This window comes from Oculina patagonica, chromosome 5 (genome assembly GCF_052425735.1).
Source record: "Oculina patagonica isolate OP01 chromosome 5, crgOcupat, whole genome shotgun sequence".
Lineage (NCBI taxonomy): Eukaryota > Metazoa > Cnidaria > Anthozoa > Scleractinia > Oculinidae > Oculina > Oculina patagonica.
In genome coordinates this window covers 11,267,329-11,287,926 of record NC_135762.1, presented here as the reverse complement: position 1 = coordinate 11,287,926, position 20,598 = coordinate 11,267,329, and the positions used below count along the sequence as shown (strand labels likewise).

Sequence of the window (20,598 nt, the reverse complement as noted above, 5' to 3'; positions counted from 1 at the left end):
AACAATTGGTCGTCAAGTCGTTTGTCACAAAGAGTAGAATGTTTGTACAGCATGTTTTGGAATTATTTTAGATTTGGTTAGTAAGACGCTTCTGAAGACCTGAGCAAAACATTGGGAATGTACAGTATTAATAGGAACTTGAATGGAATTTTTCACAAGTTGGATAAAGGTATCAACTGAAAAAATGGACTTCAAAATGAGAACTTGGATTTTGTTGTAATTAAATTTTATCGCGGATTGGATGCATAATATCACGGCTTTGAAAGTCTTCAAATAATTAGAAAGGTTCCTTTCTTCCTTTTGATCTTATTGTTATTTTCATGTATTGATTATTCGAAAGTGGTTTTCGTTGATACGAAAAAAATACGGGTTTTCACTGAATTGCTTGAAGTATTTTTAGACGTGATAATATTGGCTTAATCAAATTACATTGTGCACGAAATATTTGTTATTCTTTTGTCTTGAAACTTTGAGGAAATTGAAATTTTTGTTTGACAGTAGTGTATGAAAGGCATTTTATAGAACTGAATAAAAAATAAGAAACATTGATAAAGGTTATTTCAAAGATTTATTTTGCCTGATTTTGAACGGTTTCAGGAGTTTTAAAGAGTGCTGGTAAACGGCTGTATGTTGTTGGTGATTACGGATCTTATTTAGTTTCGAACGCTCTAAAAATGTTTAGAAAGGAATGACTGTAGTAGCACGTAAGTCGGAGGTTTGCGTGAGTCACGGTGTATAGTATGCGTGAGCTGGATTTCCGGCGTCATAACGGCATGTTTTGTCGGGCGTGGCCGATTTATAGTTTACCCTTTGGTCGTCCTAGACGATAGTCTCCTGTCGGCTAAAAATTACGGGGATAGCCTGGACCAATCGGTTTCATTTCAGTTTTGACAGTAAATCGTTGTAGGAATACTGGATCGACTTTTGGGCTAATCTGCAATCTGGTTCTCTTCTTTGCTTCGGCGGGAGGACAGAGGAAAAAACTTAAGGGGTAAAGTACTAATAATCACCATTGTGAAACTGTAGTTGCTTTGACAAGTTGAAGCTATTTTTGTAAATAAAAGGGGTAACGTCATTGATGTCACGCAATGTTTTTGTGGGAAACTTTTGAAACTAGACGCTTTGCAGGTTTCTACAAATAGCAGTGTGATCTGGCGGTACATTTTTTTGAGGCGGACTCCACTTTAAAACTATTTTTCATATATTTAGCAAGAAGTATGTCGATTTTCATTTCCGCACAGTTGGGCGTCAAAGTCGCCTGTCACAAAGATTAGAATGTTTGCACAACTTGGTTTGGATATATTTTAGATTTGACTAGTGACGTTAGTAAGACACTTCTCAAGACATCAGGAAAACATTGGCAGTGTACAGTATTGGTGTGAACTTGAATGAATTTTTTACGAGATCAGTAAAGCTATCGAATAAAAAGATGACTTGAAAATGAAAACTTCGAATAATTATAATTAAATACCAATTGAATTTTAGATGAGAAATTCCGGAAGTGACATCTGTGTTTAAAATAGGAATTTTTGTACAACTTAAAGTTCCGAAAAAAAGACCACATGTTTGGTAAAAATCACAGACAAACATGATCAGGAAAACAAAACAGGCCAATTGGTTTTATTCACGAAAATACAACTTTCTTGAGAATGAGTTTGTAAACAAGACAATGAAATCGAATTACATTTCACACGAAATTTGCATACATTTGAACTTGCAAAAAAGAAGTATCTCTGCCGAGACATAATAGCGTCAGACCTTACATTAATAATTATTGTATTCTGATCTGATTGTTATTTTTTATGCATAACTATTTGAAAGTGGTTCTCATCGATGAAAACAAAACGGTTTTTCATTCACTGCTTGAAGTATTTATAGACGTGAAAACATTCGCTTAATCAAATTACATTCTGCACGAAATATTTTGTATCCATTTGTCCCGAAACTTTGAGGAAATTGAATTTTTTGTGGACAGTACTGCATAAAAGCAGTTTATAGAATTGAATAAAAAGATAAGAACCATATTGATAAAGGAAATTTTAAAACTTTATTTTGGTTCATTTTGACGAAATTCAGGATTTTCAAAGACTGCCAGTAAACGGCTGTATGGTAGCGGGCAGAAGTCGGTTCGTTCTGAATTTTTCAATACGGTATACAAGTTACAGGTCAATAAACAGACCCTCTGTACAGTAAAAAAACGTTTTGGGAACAAACCATTGTGAACTCATTTTCTATGTTGATCAGTAAAAATCCTTAGTACGACATGGGGCTTGTTATCAAGTTTGTTAGTACGTTAATACTGCAAGGTGTATAACCTCAGAGAATTATTATCAGTGTGTTTTGTTTTATTAGCGGTTTATACTCCAAGGTCTTGGAATGGGAGATCAAAATTAAGGCAAATTTCTGATATTATCTGATTGCTTGGCACAGATTAGTACGATACTTAATTGGTTAGGAAATTTAAACAAACATTAAATTGAATGAGAGTAGAAAGGGAGGGACAGGTGGGGGTGAAAGGCTAAGGAGATGGAAAGGGAGGGAGAATTAAAATCCATTCTTGGTTATATCACGCAACCTTTGACTTCTGTTGTTTTCTCACAAGAACAAAAATTAAGATGGGGTTCTACCTGAATTTGAATGGTACTTTAAGAGATTTAAAGAAGGGATTGAATAAAAAGAATGGAAACACCTTCAAACAGTTGACCCCCTCGCAAGAGCACTCCGGGTTGTCAGGAGACTGTTTGGTGTCCGTCCACCAATTTTTAACTTCAAATTCAAATTTTAAAATCACATTAAATCTTCAATATTTCTTATTTGTCTACATTTTACTAATCCTTTGAGAAAAACTATCGCCTCCCAGACATCCCCCAAAATCGTTCAAAAATTAACAAAATACTGCAAAACATATATATATGGGATAAGTAAAGCTTTTTTGGATTCCTTGAAACGCGGCTGAAATGGTTTTCAGTGTTTTCCAGCCCTTATACTTTGGGAAAACTTGGTCTTCAGGTAAAACCCCGCCTTCATTAAAAGGCTGTCAAAATGACGTTGCCATGGTGATTTCAAGCTACTGGCACAATAACTAATCCTACCAAATTATTGCGAGATTAGTTTTCGATAAACGCGCAAAGTTTGGCAGCGTTTGGTTGAATCTTGAAAAAGTTATAAGCGTCAAAAGTCAGCGAGGGCCTCAAAAGCCCCCCCCCCCCCGGCCTGAATAGGTTTAAGTGACTGTTTTTGCAGTGATTTTTACTGTACTGTACCCTGCCTTTCAAGTCAAAACAGATAGCTAATTATTAAGCGCCCGATTTTAAGCTTCTCAAGCTTCTCAAGCTTCTTGTTCCTTTTAATTCCCTTGCGAGTACTGGCATAGTACACATTTCAGTCCAGTGATAATTTATTTTTCAAACATAGGAATTGTTCTGTTTTGTTTTACAGAAAGAACTTGATCGCTACACCCAAAATCGGAGAAAAAATTGATAGGTCACCATACTCGTTTACGAGAAAGAGACGTTTCATTTTTCTCGCGGACTAAGCCGCATAGAAAAAAGTCGCCATTTTCAGTTGTTTATGCCCGTGTGCTAATTACGCGTAAAATTCCGCGCATTAAGGATGCGCAATGCAATACGGGGTAATGACCTTCAATAATAACAGTAAAAGTGAGTCCGCTATGCGAACATGTGTGGACTTTCATTTGAATAAAAGTTGACATTATGAATTAATCAATGAGTTACTGTAGCAGTCAACAACTTCAAGTTTCGAATCGAGTAATTCGAGATACAAGACGAAAAAACAAAGAACTTATCAATCAAATTTATTTTTACAAGACTGTTGGAAGAACAAAGTGTTCTATTACTTGTCTTATGTACTACGCTTCAAGAAACACACGTTACCATTGCCGCTTGGGATGTCACGCAATTTCAATGAGCGTGGTGTGACCCTTTGTCACGTCGTTCACGACAGGTGCCTTTTTTTCATGCAAATAAAAACCTAGAATCCTACAAGAACAGCAGTTATTAGACCAAAGGCTTTCCTTACCGCTAGCAAGATAGGATACTATTTTCATTAAAAAAAAAGAAATGTTGCGTGGAGCACGTGAACTGTCTCGCATCGCTTGTTTACACAACCCTTACTTTTTGTGTAAAGCTTGTGTAAACAGCTCATCGAAAATCTTGTTTTCTTTCGATGAGTTCTTTTTTAACCTTTTTGGAATAACAACGTTTCAATAAGCTTTCACAAATAATTTCTTAGTAGCTTGCGTAGAAAGGCGGAGAAATATATTTTTCTGTTCACGAAATATTCACTTGGAGTCGGTGTTTTGAGAGGCGGCGAAGGACGTTATTTAAACCGACAATTAAATTATTTTGTCGCACGGTTTGGATATATGCATATTCTACGGTTCGATGTTATTTTTATTCTTTTCATGACAATGTTTTAGTTCAGTTCTAAATTCGACATCGGTCTTTTGCTAAATATACTACTTGAGAGAAATGGAGCTGGTGAATTATATCCCGGAGTCCAAGACAAGTAAAACAACATGATCAGCGAACTTGTTTTGATACAACTCGTCGTGCATTCATTGTGTGTAGTAAAGCTGAAAGAAATAAATAACCAGACATTTGATTCGTTTTAATATGCGAATCAAAAGTGCTCAAGCCGCACAGAAAAACAAACAATACTGAAAGTGAGTCAAAAGTGTGAAAAAAAAAAGAAACGTGACCTGCGACCGCAGTTGTTCAGCTTATTAGATATGCAGATTTCAGCCGTCGCGATTGTTATTTCACTTTTCATCTACGCCACCGCTGCCTTTGAAGTTCTTCCTTGATGTATATTTTCCAGCCACCACACGCTCTTCGAAAGATGTGTCAAAAAGGCTTCTAGATTCAAGAATAAAGTGCGACTTACTCGATACTGATCGAATTTCTGGGTTTACTGCCTTGGCTGCCCATCGCACCGAAACTTCGGATTCTCCGATCACTGTCGAAAACTTCCGAAAGCACTAACCCGAGTTATCACGGAAAGTGACCCCCCAATCGGAAAAAACTGCATGACAACAATGTGTAGACTTTAAAGTCCACACAAAAATTGCGACTCATAAAAAAACGCTACTAATAATATAACCCTTTTGCATTGCGCGCAAACAGCAATGTCGGTTTAAACAACTTTCAAGTATTACCTCGAATGATGAAATCGTGTATCTGTAAAAATCATGTTCATTATTTGAATAATAATAATAATAATAATAATAATAATAATAATAATAATAATAATAATAATAATAATAATAATAATATTAATAATAATAATGGCACTTCGGGCAGTATATCCACAGAGTGGCTCTTCGCCTGCTCGATCCTAACTAAATTTACAGATGTAAAAGTTTACAAAATATCTAAGAATTTATATTTACATGAAAACATGATAATAACATTGATCATTACGTCAAGAAAGGGAAGCGATGCTAGTACTGCTAATTATTACTCTTTTGTGGATGAACGTTTAAAAAGCTGTATAGAATTTACTTGTATAACGATTACTTCTTTTAAAAACATGTTTATTTCTTTGAATCAGCATGAGTATTAAGGAAATACCCAACAGTTTTTTAAAATATAAGTTTAAAAGAATCATTATAATTATTGTTATTTGCATAATTCCTTCAATTTAACATCGTCAAAATAATTATTGTTTCTATAAAAATTATTATTTAAACAACGGTTGTAGGTGTTCCTAAAAAGTATAAACTACATTATAAAAACGACATTTCTGCGATATTTTTAGCCTCAAAATGCTTTTGACTATTAAAATGGACATGAAGTCGATGCTAGTATTTTGCGGTGCTTTGGCTGTCGTTTTGGCTATCAATCCAGAGGGTAAGTATATTACTGATTTCTCTAATATTTAAAAATGAAGGTTTTAGCACATATATCGCTCATCGCTTACTACGGCGTTAAAACCTGTTTTAGAAAGTTTGCAGTGTTAGTGAAGCAAAGACAAGCTATCAATTAAAAAACATATAACTCTAAATACGTGTCTTAAGATCGAAGCAAAACAGACAACAAAAAAGCAACTACAATTTATTCTCAATGGCAGTTAAAATACAGAAAATAAATTCAACTGCCTTCTAGTGCAGGTAGAATGTACACGATATTCGAGGTACGCGGCAAGCCAAAACAAAAAACAACAACAACAACAACAACAACAACAAATTAATACAAGATAAGCATAAAAAAAAAACCTCAATACCAATGCACTTGTTGTACTACTTTATAAAAAATACCTTATTTAAGCAATAAATCATTGGGACAATACATTTTCTTACAATAGTTTAAGGGAAAGTTGTATAAATTCTGAGACTAAGTAAGATTAAAGTAACATTTAAAGTTCAAGATCTCAAGAAGAATTTTGCTGTTTTCGTTTTTATTTTTAGAGTTAGACCTGCTAAAAAGAACTTGAATTCCGTATTATGAAAAGCAAAGTCCTGATTTCAGTCGGTCAATTACCGACTAGAGAAATCTGACCACATTTTCTTTAGAAAGTATAATTAATAGTAAATTACGTAGATATATTTCTCTCCAAGATCACTTTTTCATTAAAAAAAGGATGACAAAATCTTTTTGTTTGGCTTTATAGAAAATCGCCACCTCATTGGAGAAGACGACGGTCTCTACGAGGGAGACATGCGGTTTACAAAAAAACAAGAAAAAGCATACAAAAGTGGTGACGGTGATGTCCGAAGCTCAATACCAACTGGAAAATGGCCTGGTGCTGTGATGGCATACAGAATTGAGCCTTCATTAAGTAAGATTTTTTTGTATCACGATAATTGAGTTTTTATAAAGGATAGCCTCAGTCTAACTAACTCAGAGTTAATCTGGGTGGCGCTTTAAAAACTGTCTATTACAACTATTTCAAATTATTATTCAACACATGCGCGCGCTGCCCATATATGGTCAAAATGTTAACGATATCTGTCATCTGTACATAACAGATATCCTGCGATATACGTAGGTTGCGAAGATTCGTCCGAAATCTTGTAAAGCGCTGCATAATTACAGTTTTTCTTTCTGCAAAATGTGTTTCATTGACAATTTGTTGAATAATAAAACAATTATCCTGCTCAATCTTGCGGAATATCGTCTGATTTTAGCCAACTCGGCCTACGGCCTCGTCGGCTAAGTATCAGGCGATATTCCGCGCGATTTCGCAGCATAATTGTTAAATGTTAGTACAGCTTATGCACCGGCTGAGATCCTTATAAGCGGAATATAAAGAATCTTTCGAAATGATCTACAGCATTGTTGAACGAAATACGTTCTTCATTAACTAGCTTTGAATGAAGCTTTAAAACGTCATATTTGGAGCAATATTGGAAGAAGGGGGGGGGGAGGGGATATATCTGTGGGCCTTATAATCGGATGTATTTTTTGGCCTACAGGAAGATGGGCCTATAACTGGCGGGGCTTATAAGCGCGGGGGAGGGGGTCTTATAAGCGGAATCTTGCTGTATCCTAAAAAGTACGAAATACAAGAGTGATTAAATCAATGAAGTAAAAGACGTTTGACCTACGATTACCTCTCAATTTTTACTCGTGAATGCGTAATGAACGAGTATAGTGGGGAAGTTGAGCCATCCGTCCATCCTTCCATCCATGTGTTAACATTATGCAAATTAGGTATGCTCACGGGCGCTTTCTAAATTTCTTTTCCCTCGGGTGTGAATAAAAATACAGCTTTACAAAGGTATCAGTTCAAAGAAATAAGTGTAGAAAATACTTCACCCCTGTAAATGAGAAACAATCGTTTCCCAAACGATGAAATATTGCCTTTTCTTAAATAATCGCGAATATTCGAAAACGATGACCAGTGACTTAATGTATGTGTTATTAAAAGACTGGGTAGGTTAGAGCACGGCACGATTTTTTAAAGGATAATCAGTAAAAGAGTAATGAAACTCTATATAAGACAGATATGAATATAATATCCGTGGAAAAAAAAAATAAGAAGAAAAAAAGAATTGTAGCCTCAGGGTATGAGAGTCGATCTCGGGTCACACGCTTTAGAACGCAGAGCCGTACCACTGAGCCATCGGTTTACTAAAAAAGGTATTTCTTATACCTAAGCGACCTGTTATATGTTCACCCTCTTTAAATAAAGTTGATTATGATTGTTTGACAAACGTTTTCACCATGAGAATAGAAGGTCGGTGTGGAAATTTTAGTCTAACGTTAACTGCAATTTGATGTTAAAATTTACAGCTAACGAGCCAAGGGCGATGAACGCTATCCGGAGTGCTATGAATGAGTGGGAGCAAAAGACGTGTGTCCGCTTTAAAAGAAGAACCACAGAGTCAGCATACGTTTCTTTCTTTCGAGGATCTGGGTAAGAAAAGGAAGAAAATAAATTATGAATTAAAACTTAAAATTTTACTTGTTATATGATATCACGGTAAAGGAAAATTAAACCTTAGAAGGAAATAAATATGCTGAAACAACAAAACCAAACACATAAAAATTCCAAAAAAGTAAAACAGATCAACACACAACAGCAAAGAAAAAATTAAATACACAAATAAAATGGAGGGGATGGGTAAAATACTTTCCAACCTGAATTACCAGTTATTTCGACGCAGGTAGCATTGGACTGCACTGCTCTGCCCTGCTATGCACTGTACTGCACTATACTGCACTGACTGCACTGACTGCAATGACTGCACTGACTGCACTGTACTGTACTGTACTGTACTGTACTGTACTGTACTGTACTGTACTGTACTGTACTGTACTGTACTGTACTTTATACCATGCCATAGAAAATACAGCCAATCAGAATACAGGAAAGCCGTTGTATATTCGACGGTATTCAACCCAACCTTCCCATCGTGCACTGCGATTGGATTCTCGACGAAATTTAGTAAGCGTATTTTCTATGGCATGGTATAAAATAGTTACACAACACTTTCTCGTGGTATACTATAGAATATCCCACTTCTCACTTGTATGTACACACGAGCCTTTAGGCGAGTGTGTATACCGAGAACATACAAGTGACTCGTGGGATATTCCATAGTATACCACTCGAAAGCGTTGCATAACTAGTATGTACTGCACCGCACTGCACTACACTGTAATGTACTGCACTGCACTGCACTACACTGTACTGCACTGCACTACACTACACTGTAATGTACTGTACTGTACTGCACTGAACTGCACTGCACGGCATTGCACTGCACTGCACCGTACTGCACTGCACTGCAATGAACTGAACTGCACTGAAATGCACTGAACTGCACGGCATTGAACTGCACTGCTCTGCACTGTACTACACTGCTCTGCACTGTACTGCACTGTAATGCACTACACTGTACTGCACTGCACGGCATTGCACTGCACTGCACCGTACTGCACTGCACTGCACTGCAATGAACTGAACTGAACTGAAATGCACTGAACTGCACGGCATTGAACTGCTCTGCACTGCACTGTACTACACTGCTCTGCACTGTACTGCACTATACTGCACTGCACTGCACTGAACTGCAATGAACTGCACTGCGCGGCATTGCACTGCAATGCACTGCACTGTACTGCTCTGCTCTGCTCTGCTCTGCTCTGCTCTGCTCTGCTCTGCTCTGCACTGCACTGCACTGCACTGTACTGCACTGTACTGCACTGTTCTGCACTGCACTGCACTGTACCTGAACTGAACTGAACTGAACTGGACTGAACTTCACTGCACTGCACGGCATTGCACTGCACTGCACTGCACTGTATTGCACTGTGCTGTACTGTGCTGTGATGTACTGTACTTTATACCATGCCATAGAAAATACAGCCAATCAGAATACAGGAAAGCCGTTGTATATTCGACGGTATTCAACCCAACCTTCCCATAGTGCGCTGCGACTGTATTCTCGACGAATTTTAGTAAGCGTATTTTCTATGGCATGGTATAAAATAGTTACACAACACTTTCTCGTGGTATACTATGGAATATCCCACTTGTCACTTGTATTTTCTTGGCATACACACTCGCCTAAAGGCTCGTGTGTATACCGAGAAAATACAAGTGACTCGTGGGATATTCCATAGTATACCACTCGAAAGCGTTGCATAACTAGGATGTACTGTTCTGTTTGTTACTTTACTGTTGTTATAACTGCATCATCTCTTTTACGGGGTTTGCTTCGCTGTTAGTTAAATCATTAAGCTTTCTTTTTTCTTCAGATGCTGGTCATATGTGGGTACAACAGGCCGAATGCAACAGCTCTCATTGGGTAATGGATGTTGGTACCACGGCACTGTGGCCCACGAAATAGGTACAAGTAACTCTTAGTGTTCAGCCTTAATGTCGTGCAGAAACATTGCTCATTAATAAATCCATCAACCAAATTTCATAATTATAAGTGGGTGTTATCTTGTAAAGCTTAGTTCGCTGAGCGAACTTAAGGGGATGATGGAATTACATCATGATTGTCGTTTCACAAAGTTCTTAAACTTTGAACTGCAGATAGTACGATTTTTGTTTCCAGGTAGAATAGCCGGATTAAATACTTTATAACCTAGTGATAAATCATAACCTCTTTTCCGTTCTGGCAAGATCGAAATTCTCGAATTTCAAAACTGCTAAAAGTTATTGGCTTCTAAGAAACTAACAATGTAAGATCTGAACTTTGAGTAGTTAAGAGTCCGACCAGTAAGTTGACTGATTGGCAAATCAACCAATGTATAAAATAATAAAAATGTAATAAAATCATTACGATCATCAACTAAGACAATCGTGGCAGTCTGTGGGTATTCTGTGGCATTTTAACCTGCAGCATAAGCTTACTGAAGCTTGGTGAGTAGGTTGCCCGGGTGGTTACTCCCATATATGGACTATTTTATAGTTATGTGCTGCGGGATAGGGTATAGTTTTTGAGGTTCTCGGTCCTAAACAGGGTATCATTTTTGCTCGTTTTGGTATTGTTTTTCCGGTATGATCCTAATATGGGGCACTTAGATTCTATCAGCTTAAATAAACGCCCAGCTTAACGGAAAAAAAGGTATTTAAAAAACTGAACTACCCGTGAAAGTTTTTGTAAAGCGATTTTATAAAGATTTGTGTTTTGCCGTGCGCGGTTAGCCGTTACTTGAGACGTCACGGAACGCTTCTCCTCCTCTTGAATAGGATGTCATTTTTCGGTTTTGGGCCTTTAAAGCATATCAAATTTCAGCTTTGTTTATCCTTTAATAGAGTCAGGGTTTAAGAGCCTTCGCGGGGCAACCCTATCCGAAATTTATGGGAGTGGCCTTTAATGCCTGTTGGGAGATCTCGGGATATTTTTCCTAGTCGTTGAATTCACTAATTATTAAACATCATTATTATCTAAGAGTACAGTAAAAAATAAATGATTCTAGAACGGCTTACTTTTTTGATATAATGAAAATTTTTATTATACAGTTGTAAACAATGAAATTGTTTTCCTCGTTTCTTACAGGTCACGCCCTTGGCTTTTTTCACGAGCAATCTCGGTTTGATCGAGATGACTACTTAAAAATTTTCTTGCACAACGTCATTAGTGGTAGGAATTTTGTAGTTTTTATTTTAATAGGAACTACGATTTTGTTTTTTGCACTTACCCCTCTTCGTGCATGGTTGCACATAAAGATTTTGTTGCTTTAACTGTTTGTTAATTTTGCGATTTTTTGGGTGATTGGTTAATACAAACGCATCTGGTTGAATTGAGCAGCTTATCAGAATCTTACCAGACTAATAAATCACTTTAGGTCTTTTATTATTGGCTCTCAGCAGAGTACATTTTGGGTTTGCCAAATTAGACGCAAGTAAAACCGAAGGGTAACCGGAAATTACTTTAAAAAGCAGGAGATTTAAAAAAAATATAATGAACATTTCAGTAATAATCGGTAATAAGTGATTACAAATTACAAGAGGAAAATTAAGGGTTCAACCTAGGGTGGGGAAGATGGAAAGGAAAGAAGGTCTGGGACCAACTTACAATATCCTCGCAACACACAAAGCGATCTCTATTACGTTCTAGTCAGCGGTTTTTCGACGGTGCCGCAGCAAGCCATCTTTAACAGCCACATATAAAAGCGAGCTTTTCTAGTGTTTCAGAAATTGAATATAAGAGCACCTGACCCAGCCACAACAGCTATGCTGAGGAAAACGCTAATTAAATTGAATTTTATGTTTCTAAAAAAATCCCGTTGTTATTCGCGTTTCCTATTAAAAAGTGAAATTTAGTGATTTTCTGTTTATTTTAGCCTTTAACTGAAAAGGGAAAAGGAATATACCACGATTTACATGGCACGTGGAAATCATTTTGATCACCACCTCTTCATTAGCAAAGCCTTTCTTGATGTTGAATTTCTATTTACTTTCTTATGTGGGACAAAATATATATAATGGCAATATTTGACAGAATGCTTTTCGCGCGTGCTGAGTGGTTAACTCGCAAAGTACTATTCACCCCCGAGCAGCTGAAGGGAAACAAATTGCCTTCGCGCGTCGCTTTGTTTACAGAAAGTGATATTTTGGTCCTCTAGTTATTCAACTTGTGTGGTGTATACTAAAACAATTATTCACCTCAGTGTCGGTGAATGTGGTGGATATTTACCTCGCGGCTCGGTTTATATCCACCACTATTTACCTCCACTTCGGTATTGGCGTATGTGTTAATCTAGGATTTGTTTTCTTGTTGTTATTTTTTTATTAAGTTTTCTGCTACCTTATTACATGAAATTTTCGCGACACGTTAATTTCGCGATTTTGAGGTGCCGCATATTTCGCGACACTTAAATTTCGCGATTTTGCGAAAATTTTGAATTTTGAATCACTTTAATTTCGCGTTTTTGAGTAAGACAACAATTTACATTTCCTTGGCAATATTATTTAACATGCCCTTGAATTAAATAAAACGACTTCATCAAAGGAACACTGAATAACGTCAAAATTAACAAAACGGAAAGGGGGCGACTAAATCTCGGCAATAGCAACAACAGAGCAGTTCTCACAATGTCAACAAGTAGTACATGTTTGTACGTGAGTTATTGTTTTTGAGTCAATTAACGACAACATCGATTTACATTGAAAATTCCTTCCTTAAGTGGTACTAAACATATTCTTTCTTGATAATTGACATAATGCGAGTCACTTAATTTTCGCGTCATGTTATGTTCGCGACACTTATTGTTCGCGTCACATTTCGCGATTTTTTTGGAATCGCGAAATTCGCGAAATTAACGTGTTGCGAAAATTTCATGTAATAAGGTATTTTGTTTTTCTCTTTTTTTTCTTTTCCTTTTTCTAACTCATTTTTTCTTTTCTATAGCACACTGATTTTATTTCACAAGCACACTGTAATCTTTGTGTTTTGCAAACTTTGTATTTTGTAACTTAAATCAATAAAAAACATTAAAAAAGTAAATAAATAAATAAATTTATATTGGCCTAGTGCGAATGAACCGCGATAGATAACTTTTAATTCACTCATCTCTAAACCTTTTTGTGCACATGAGTCGAAAAAGATTCAAATCAACAAACTGAAATAATTTTAATGTATCTTTAAAAGGTGCAGTAGTCCCCCACCGGCCGCCATGTTATTGCTGTTGATTTGTCGAGTTTTTGGCAAGGCTCACTTAGAGAGGATCTGCTAGTGTACTTTTGTGATATCCTCAAACTACCGTCACAAAAGATTGCCTTGCAATATGTGTTTACCTCATTCAGATTTCATTTAAGAGAATGCCCATTTATTTTGTTTCTTTTGGTGATCTCCAGGAATGGAGCACAATTTTAAGAAACACATAGGGAGTGATGCTTATGGCACCCACTATGACTACGCATCAATCATGCACTATGGGGAAAGAGCATTCTCGAAGAATGGACAGCCCACAATGATTGCTAAGAAACCTGGGGTAAGCCCGGGATGACTATTGATAAAGATTGAATGATAGTGAAGCCAACAAGGTCAATTTTTTTCCTCGGGTGTTATTATGTTCTTAATTACGAGATCTACGAGGTAATTTTGAATAAAACAGTCGGGGGAATATCTTGGCAAATCTTCGTTGAAGCACTCGCAATTTCCGAATTATTTCATCCAATCAAAAACTAGCGCGAGCGCTCCAGATCACCCTGAAAGCCGTCGCGCGTACAAATGTACGTCATGTTTAGCCACTTCTGGGACGAAAACCGCGGGCTCGGTCACTTCTCGGAGAAGTGATGTCGCCATCAACTGGCACTTGTTCCACCGACTGAAAAAGTGTGCGCGCCAACTAATCATCCATTAGTGCTAGGACATCAAAGTTACCCAAATAAAACCTTCCTAGAGACACTGACAGCCTCCTCAGACTCTGTATACTTAGCGTCTAAGTGACAGACTCTAAACGGTAATGGGCACAGTATTTACTGGTTATTTCCACAATATTTGGCTCGTTTTAAATTAAAACGATAGTTAATCTTAACGCCTCTTAATGTCTTATTTTTTTCAGGTTACCTTTGGTCGACAAACTAAACTCAGTGCAACTGACGCAGTGGAAATGAGGCGGCGCTACAACTGTCCAGGAGGTTTTCAAATATCATATCTTCCGGGTTTTTTTACACCACTGTGCACTAATTAATTGGTACCCGGGGGGGGGGGGGGGGGCACTCGAAAAAATTTTATACGGGGAGGCTCCGCCCCGAGGTCCAACCCCTTACCCTTTTATATACCATTTTGACAGAAAAAGTACCCCTTTCGTATACCTTTTATTGAAAAAAAGGTACCCCTTTCATATACCTACACGACACGACATATACTTAAAACAAGACGTTTTCTTGACATTTTTATGAAGCGCTTTATAATAAATAAAGGACGATACAGCCATAAGTTGCGTCCGTTCGAAATATTTACTTTAAAGGTTATTAAATATCTTAATGCCCGAATTTCCTACCCTTTCATATACCTTAACTTGTGAAATCCCTACCCTTTTATATACCTGAAGCCTCAAAAAGGTACCCCTTTCGGGCGGAGCCTCCCCGTATAGGCCATTGTATGGAGTACTCCCCCCGGGATTGATACATTAAAGGAAAGGTCTATTTAGAAATATCATGGTTAATATCGAGAGTCGAAAAACAAGGTCACCATTTATTTAACTCTTATTATCATACACAATGTTTAAAAAATTGCCAACAAAAGGGCTGGATAAGAAGAGATAGCAGCTGTAAAAATTGACCAATGTATATTTAACAATTGTTCCACCAGCGCGCGTTGGATATGAGATGGTAGATAGCCAACCTATAACAATCTCATATCCAACAATTGCGAGTGGAATAATTGCTTAATTAAAAACGCCCAAATAATTGCAAGATTTGAGCTACCCAGCTGTTTTCGTTGACGCATTTTGGCTACCATATTTGTGGTCAATGGTATATGAGCTCATATACCATTGCCTGTTAACCAATCAAAACGCAGGAATTGCAATATACCATTGCTAGTTTTTAATAGTCACAAATGTACCTTGTTGAATATTAACTATAGTATCACGGTGGATGGTGAGTGCGCGTGATTTGTGGGAGGAATATTTTGATTAATGTATTATAAGCTTTCGCCCGATTAAAAAAGAATATATATTTAAAACGTTATCGCGCAATGCTTTAAAAAGAAACGAATCTAAGTCAGTAAGTGACACGTTGATTATCAATTTGTTAGCTAGAATAAACTTATACGCTTACGTAATTTAATTACCGTACTATTCCCGTTTTGTGTATCCGCACACATTATTTTCAAATCAACACCCGTTGTTGCTCCTTATAAAGTTAATAGTCAACTATCTAGATAATGGTACCTTGTTAATAATGATGATTACCGTAGTCTTACGACATTGTATTTTTTCTTTTCAGCTACTACTCGTCCTCCAGGTGAATATATATTATAGATAAATGTATCAAATTGGAATGTGTCAACTATAAATGCTATTTATTTCTAGAAATAAATGATTTTATGTAGCTTGTGACGTATTCATAGCTTTTTGTATAGTTAGAAGTAAATAATAAACTGTTTAGGTAACTATAATTTTAGTAAATAATGATTACCTTACTCTCGCGCTTTTTTATATTTCGTTTCAGCCACTACTCGCCCTCCAGGTAAATATATACTGATATATATTTTTAATAAATATCTTAGTATAGAATGTATTAACTGTAAGCAACTTGAAAGCAAATCTTTAATCAACGAGTGTTTACCCATTATAACATGTGCAGCTCGTCGCCTGTCTTTTATTAGAAAGTAGATAGTAAAGTAATTTGACTTGTCTAGGTTATAAGTTATTTGTGAATTATATCAATTTACTATATTTTACTCTATACGCTTTTTATTAATTCTTTTAGAAACTCCTCGCCCTCCAGGTAAAAAAAAAAAAATAACTATATAATAATAACTATAAGGGCGTAGTGAATAGCTTGACAAAGTTCATTGTTTAGTTCGTATGTTTTGGTCTTGACCGTGCACAAAACACAATAGCTATTTGCATTTTGTTTGCTCCATTGAAGTTTGCCGGACAATTATTATTCCACGCCGTCAAAACATTCTCAGTGACGTTAAACATCAGCTGAGAAGTCTGGCTAAAAATGCAAAAAAAACATCAAACTCAAAAACTGCCTTTCTTCGCATTTCACACGCAAGCAGTCATGATCACTGATATTTAAATCTTTCTGAGAAAACAAAACTTTGGATGATGCTTTCTTAGCAACGGCTTGATTGACATAGACTCGCACCGTTTCCAGGCACTGCTATGTCTTCAAAGAAAAGTGATGACTTTCTTCCCCCCCCCCCCCCTGCTATAAGTCGAACAGTCAAATGCAAATATCTCTCAAACCAATGATAGTATCTCCACGAAAAGATTTCTTTATATAATATTATCCTAGAAATAATCATGATTTACTGTTGCTTAACATTGTTTTTATTTTTTTTTTTCATCAACCCAAGGGCCTCAAGGTAAAAAATAATTTCGATTCAACATATCGCTTTACTTAACTTCGATTTTGTTCATGATCAGGATTTCCGTACTGTAGTTTTATATAATTTTGTTTTGTTGTTGTCGGCTACTGTAGTCAATTGAGCTAAAAATCTATAAGATTGAACTTTATATACGATGTTATAATCTATGCTTTATTAATATATTGTTAATGATCATCATTTACTAGTAATAGTTTTACACTTTTAGTGTTTTCTTGTCAGCTTCTTCTGCCCCTCCAACCAATTTAACTGTCAAGTAAACCAGGGCCGTAACCAGACCTTAGCCATGAGGTTAGAGGCTAGAGGTTCTGGGGGCAGGTCCTCCAGAAAATTTTGAAAACTTGAAGCTCTGAAACTCTTTTAGAGTCAAATTTTTTGAGGCATTTCTTGAGAAAAATTAATCTTGTTCAACTGGGGATTATTTTTTCTAATTTGGGTTAAAAATCTAGACGAGGCAAGTGCCTCATCTTGCTAGTTACGGCGCTGAGTAAACATTGCTCTACCTGGTGAACTGTTTGAAGGGGCAGGGGATTGAATAACTGTTACTGGAACGGTCATGATGAAGGTATAAGCTGCAGAATTCGACCTAACACGTCAGGCAGAAACATGCAGACTGCAAAGCAAATCAAACAGAAACATTAGCTTAGAGCTATTTAATGTAAATTTTAACATATTATATCGCTTTTGTTCATTAAGGTTCGATAAGATGTAACTTTGACAACGGCCTCTGTAAAGGATGGTCCCAGTCTCTCTCTGACCAATTCGACTGGATGGTTAGGGGTGGTAAAACTCCTACTCATGGAACAGGTCCTTCAGCTGATCATTCGGGCTCAGGTAACTGATAAAGAATTGTGTTAGCTAGCTCGCTTGTCTGTAGAACTTCCATTTTAACCAATGGCTTTTGTTTCATTTGCTTTTGTTTCCGGGGCAAATGAACACACTTCGTTGATTAGAACTGGTTTCTAGGTCCCGGCAAAAACTGTGTTGTGCTCTGACATCGGGAACGCAAGTCCCTAACATCTTTATTGCCCAACTCGAGCTTGTACTCTGACAAGGGCACAGTGCTCGAATTCTGGCGTAAGTACCCGTGGGAACTGTGTTCCTCATTAGTATTCAGTGAGAATCGTACTCAGGCACCCTTCCTAGTCAGTAAGATAAACGTTGCTTAAGGCAAGTATTTCGAGTACGTCAAGAGCAAATTATGATTGCCGCCTCGGAAAGTTACTGTTCAACGATACATTGCTTGTTCTTTTTTCTCAACACATGCAGGGAAGTATGTTTACATCGAGACATCGAAACGCAGGCCAAAAGACAAGGCAGTCCTCCTTTTCAAAGGATACAGTGGCGGAACTGCTTGTCTGTCATTCTATTACCACATGTATGGAAGAGATATTAATAGACTGATAGTGTACCTTGGAGGTTCAAAGATTTTTGCTAAGAAAAAAGACAAAGGAGATAAATGGAAAAGAGCCAAAGTTACCATCAATCGCCGCGGAACTGTATGTGGCTACTTTTTCATTTTTAAACGTTTTGTTTTCTAATTAATGAATAAGAAAACATGTAATAAAGATTTACATGTTAATACAGTTATGTCAGAAGAAAAGCTCTTAACAAAGTTTATATACGTTTCAAGTTAAAAGGGCGAAGAATCATGAGCATCTGTGTTAAAGTGAGGAAATTTTTTAATTATATTAATTTTTTTTAATATTTTTGGGGGGGGAAACAAACAATAAAAATAAAAAAAAAAAAAAAAAAAAAAAAAAAAAAAAAAAAAAACAAAATTATTAATTTAAATAAAAAAAAATAATAAATTTATTTCTTTCATTTAAAAAAAAAAAAAAACCCCCAAACCCACGCAAAACCCCAACAATCCCCCTCATATTTTATCTACTACAAATGATACCAAGAACAGTTCCTTAGAAAAACATTGCTGCTGACGCAATTAACGTTTGCTAAAGCATTCCTTTTTCAAAGCTTCTAGGACTGGGGGTACTCCCATCTAAAAGGGTGCACATGCCCGTTCAAAAGTTTCAAGATGTTTATTACACCTATTTTTTAATTACCTTATTAATTGTAACACCTTATTAATTAAAAACCTGGACATGGTTCATTTATTATTTGCCTCTTAAAAGATCTTATTCTAAAACAAATATGCAAGAAATTTATAAAAACTATAGTTACTCTTTTTACCGCAAAACATTGTCATGGAAAACTTGCATCTATGAAGAAAATATCAATGATTTATGGCAGTTTGAACTAAACCAAACTACCTTGATTGGAAAAAAAAAAAAGGTCGGCGTTAGGTCTTGAACGCCCGAAGTGAAACCAAAATTGCAAATTATACCCCTAATCGAGAAGAAAAGCATCCCCAAAACAAGATTTAAAAGTGGAAGCGAAACGTAAATGGTCCACATTGATTATCTTCTTCAATTGACCAACGTGGACCATGCGCACTCGGAAGAAAAATAGCCAGTTAGGAGACTAGAAACTGAAAACAAAGTTTTACTGCAAAGTCTTTTATGTTTCCTCCTTCTAGATCTCGTTTATAGGAATTCGTGGAAAAGGCTTTAAGGGAGACATCGCTATTGATGATTTTTCCATAACAAGGGGATCATGCGGAGGGGGAGGTCCGCCCACCCCACCCCCACCACCAACGCCTCCAAATCCTGGTAGGTGATTTGTATCGGTTACTAAGGGTGACCAACTTTAAGGTCATTTCCCTGTATTGCATTGCACATCCTTACTGCGTAGAATTTTACGCGTAACTCGCGCGCGCACATAAACAAAATGGCGTTTTTTGTCTACGCGGTTACTGGTCCGCGAGAAAAATAAATCATCTCATTCTCGTAAACGAGTATGGTGACCTATCATTTCTTTCTCAGAGATTGGGTGTAGCGATCAAGTTCTTTCTGTGAAAAGAAAACAGATCAATTGTTATGTTTGAAGAAGTAAAATTTAATTATTACTGGAAATGTGTACTTTGCCAGTGCTCGCAAGGGAATTATTAATCAATTTGCGGTATATACAAAGTCTCGCTGCTCCTAAACAAATATGGTGACCCCCTTTATTTTTATTTCAAAATCTTAGTGCCCTTAAGGTAACCAAAAAAATAGGCAAAATTTGGTTGGTTCTTTTCCGGGGCAATGACCATAAAAGCGAGTGACCGACCCGTCCAGACCAACTATGCAATCGACCCACATACATGCGGAGAGACATACAGATGCAGATGCAGACAGACAGACAGACAAACAAATGAACAGACAGCTAATACACTACCAACTGACTGTTGTTGTGTCAATTTGTAGGTAAGTGCGGATCTAGACCCAATGTTCGCATTGTTGGTGGAACTAATGCTGAACCAAACAGTTGGCCTTGGCAGGCAATGCTGCGCACAACATCTGGGTTTCCATTCTGTGGTGGCTCGCTAATAGCACCTCAGTGGGTGCTGTCTGCTGCCCACTGCATCGAAGGGAAGTCTCCGAGTAGCCTTTTTATCAGGTAAGAGTACAAATTTTTAGATATGACAAAGTAACAAGTATAATAATTCTAATTAAATCAAGTTTATCTAGAATCATGAAAGTGCAAAGTTTAAAAGATGTAAAAAA

The 20,598-nt window shown here is 36.8% G+C and overlaps 1 protein-coding gene across 1 annotated transcript in view; it reads left to right on the top strand.

Annotated features, from left to right (window-relative positions):
- Positions 1-5,803: 5,803 nt before the first annotated feature.
- LOC144654999 (meprin A subunit beta-like) overlaps positions 5,804-20,598 on the top strand; it is a 188,745-nt gene continuing 173,950 nt past the window's right edge. The window contains exons 1-12 of the mRNA XM_078515222.1: positions 5,804-5,870; positions 6,631-6,798; positions 8,256-8,379; positions 10,227-10,318; positions 11,480-11,563; positions 13,780-13,916; positions 14,490-14,565; positions 15,880-15,897; positions 16,366-16,383; positions 17,690-17,827; positions 18,263-18,492; positions 19,530-19,662. Of these exons, the coding sequence (XP_078371348.1) occupies positions 5,804-5,870; positions 6,631-6,798; positions 8,256-8,379; positions 10,227-10,318; positions 11,480-11,563; positions 13,780-13,916; positions 14,490-14,565; positions 15,880-15,897; positions 16,366-16,383; positions 17,690-17,827; positions 18,263-18,492; positions 19,530-19,662 (1,285 nt within the window). The remainder of the gene's footprint in view (positions 5,871-6,630; positions 6,799-8,255; positions 8,380-10,226; positions 10,319-11,479; positions 11,564-13,779; positions 13,917-14,489; positions 14,566-15,879; positions 15,898-16,365; positions 16,384-17,689; positions 17,828-18,262; positions 18,493-19,529; positions 19,663-20,598) is intronic.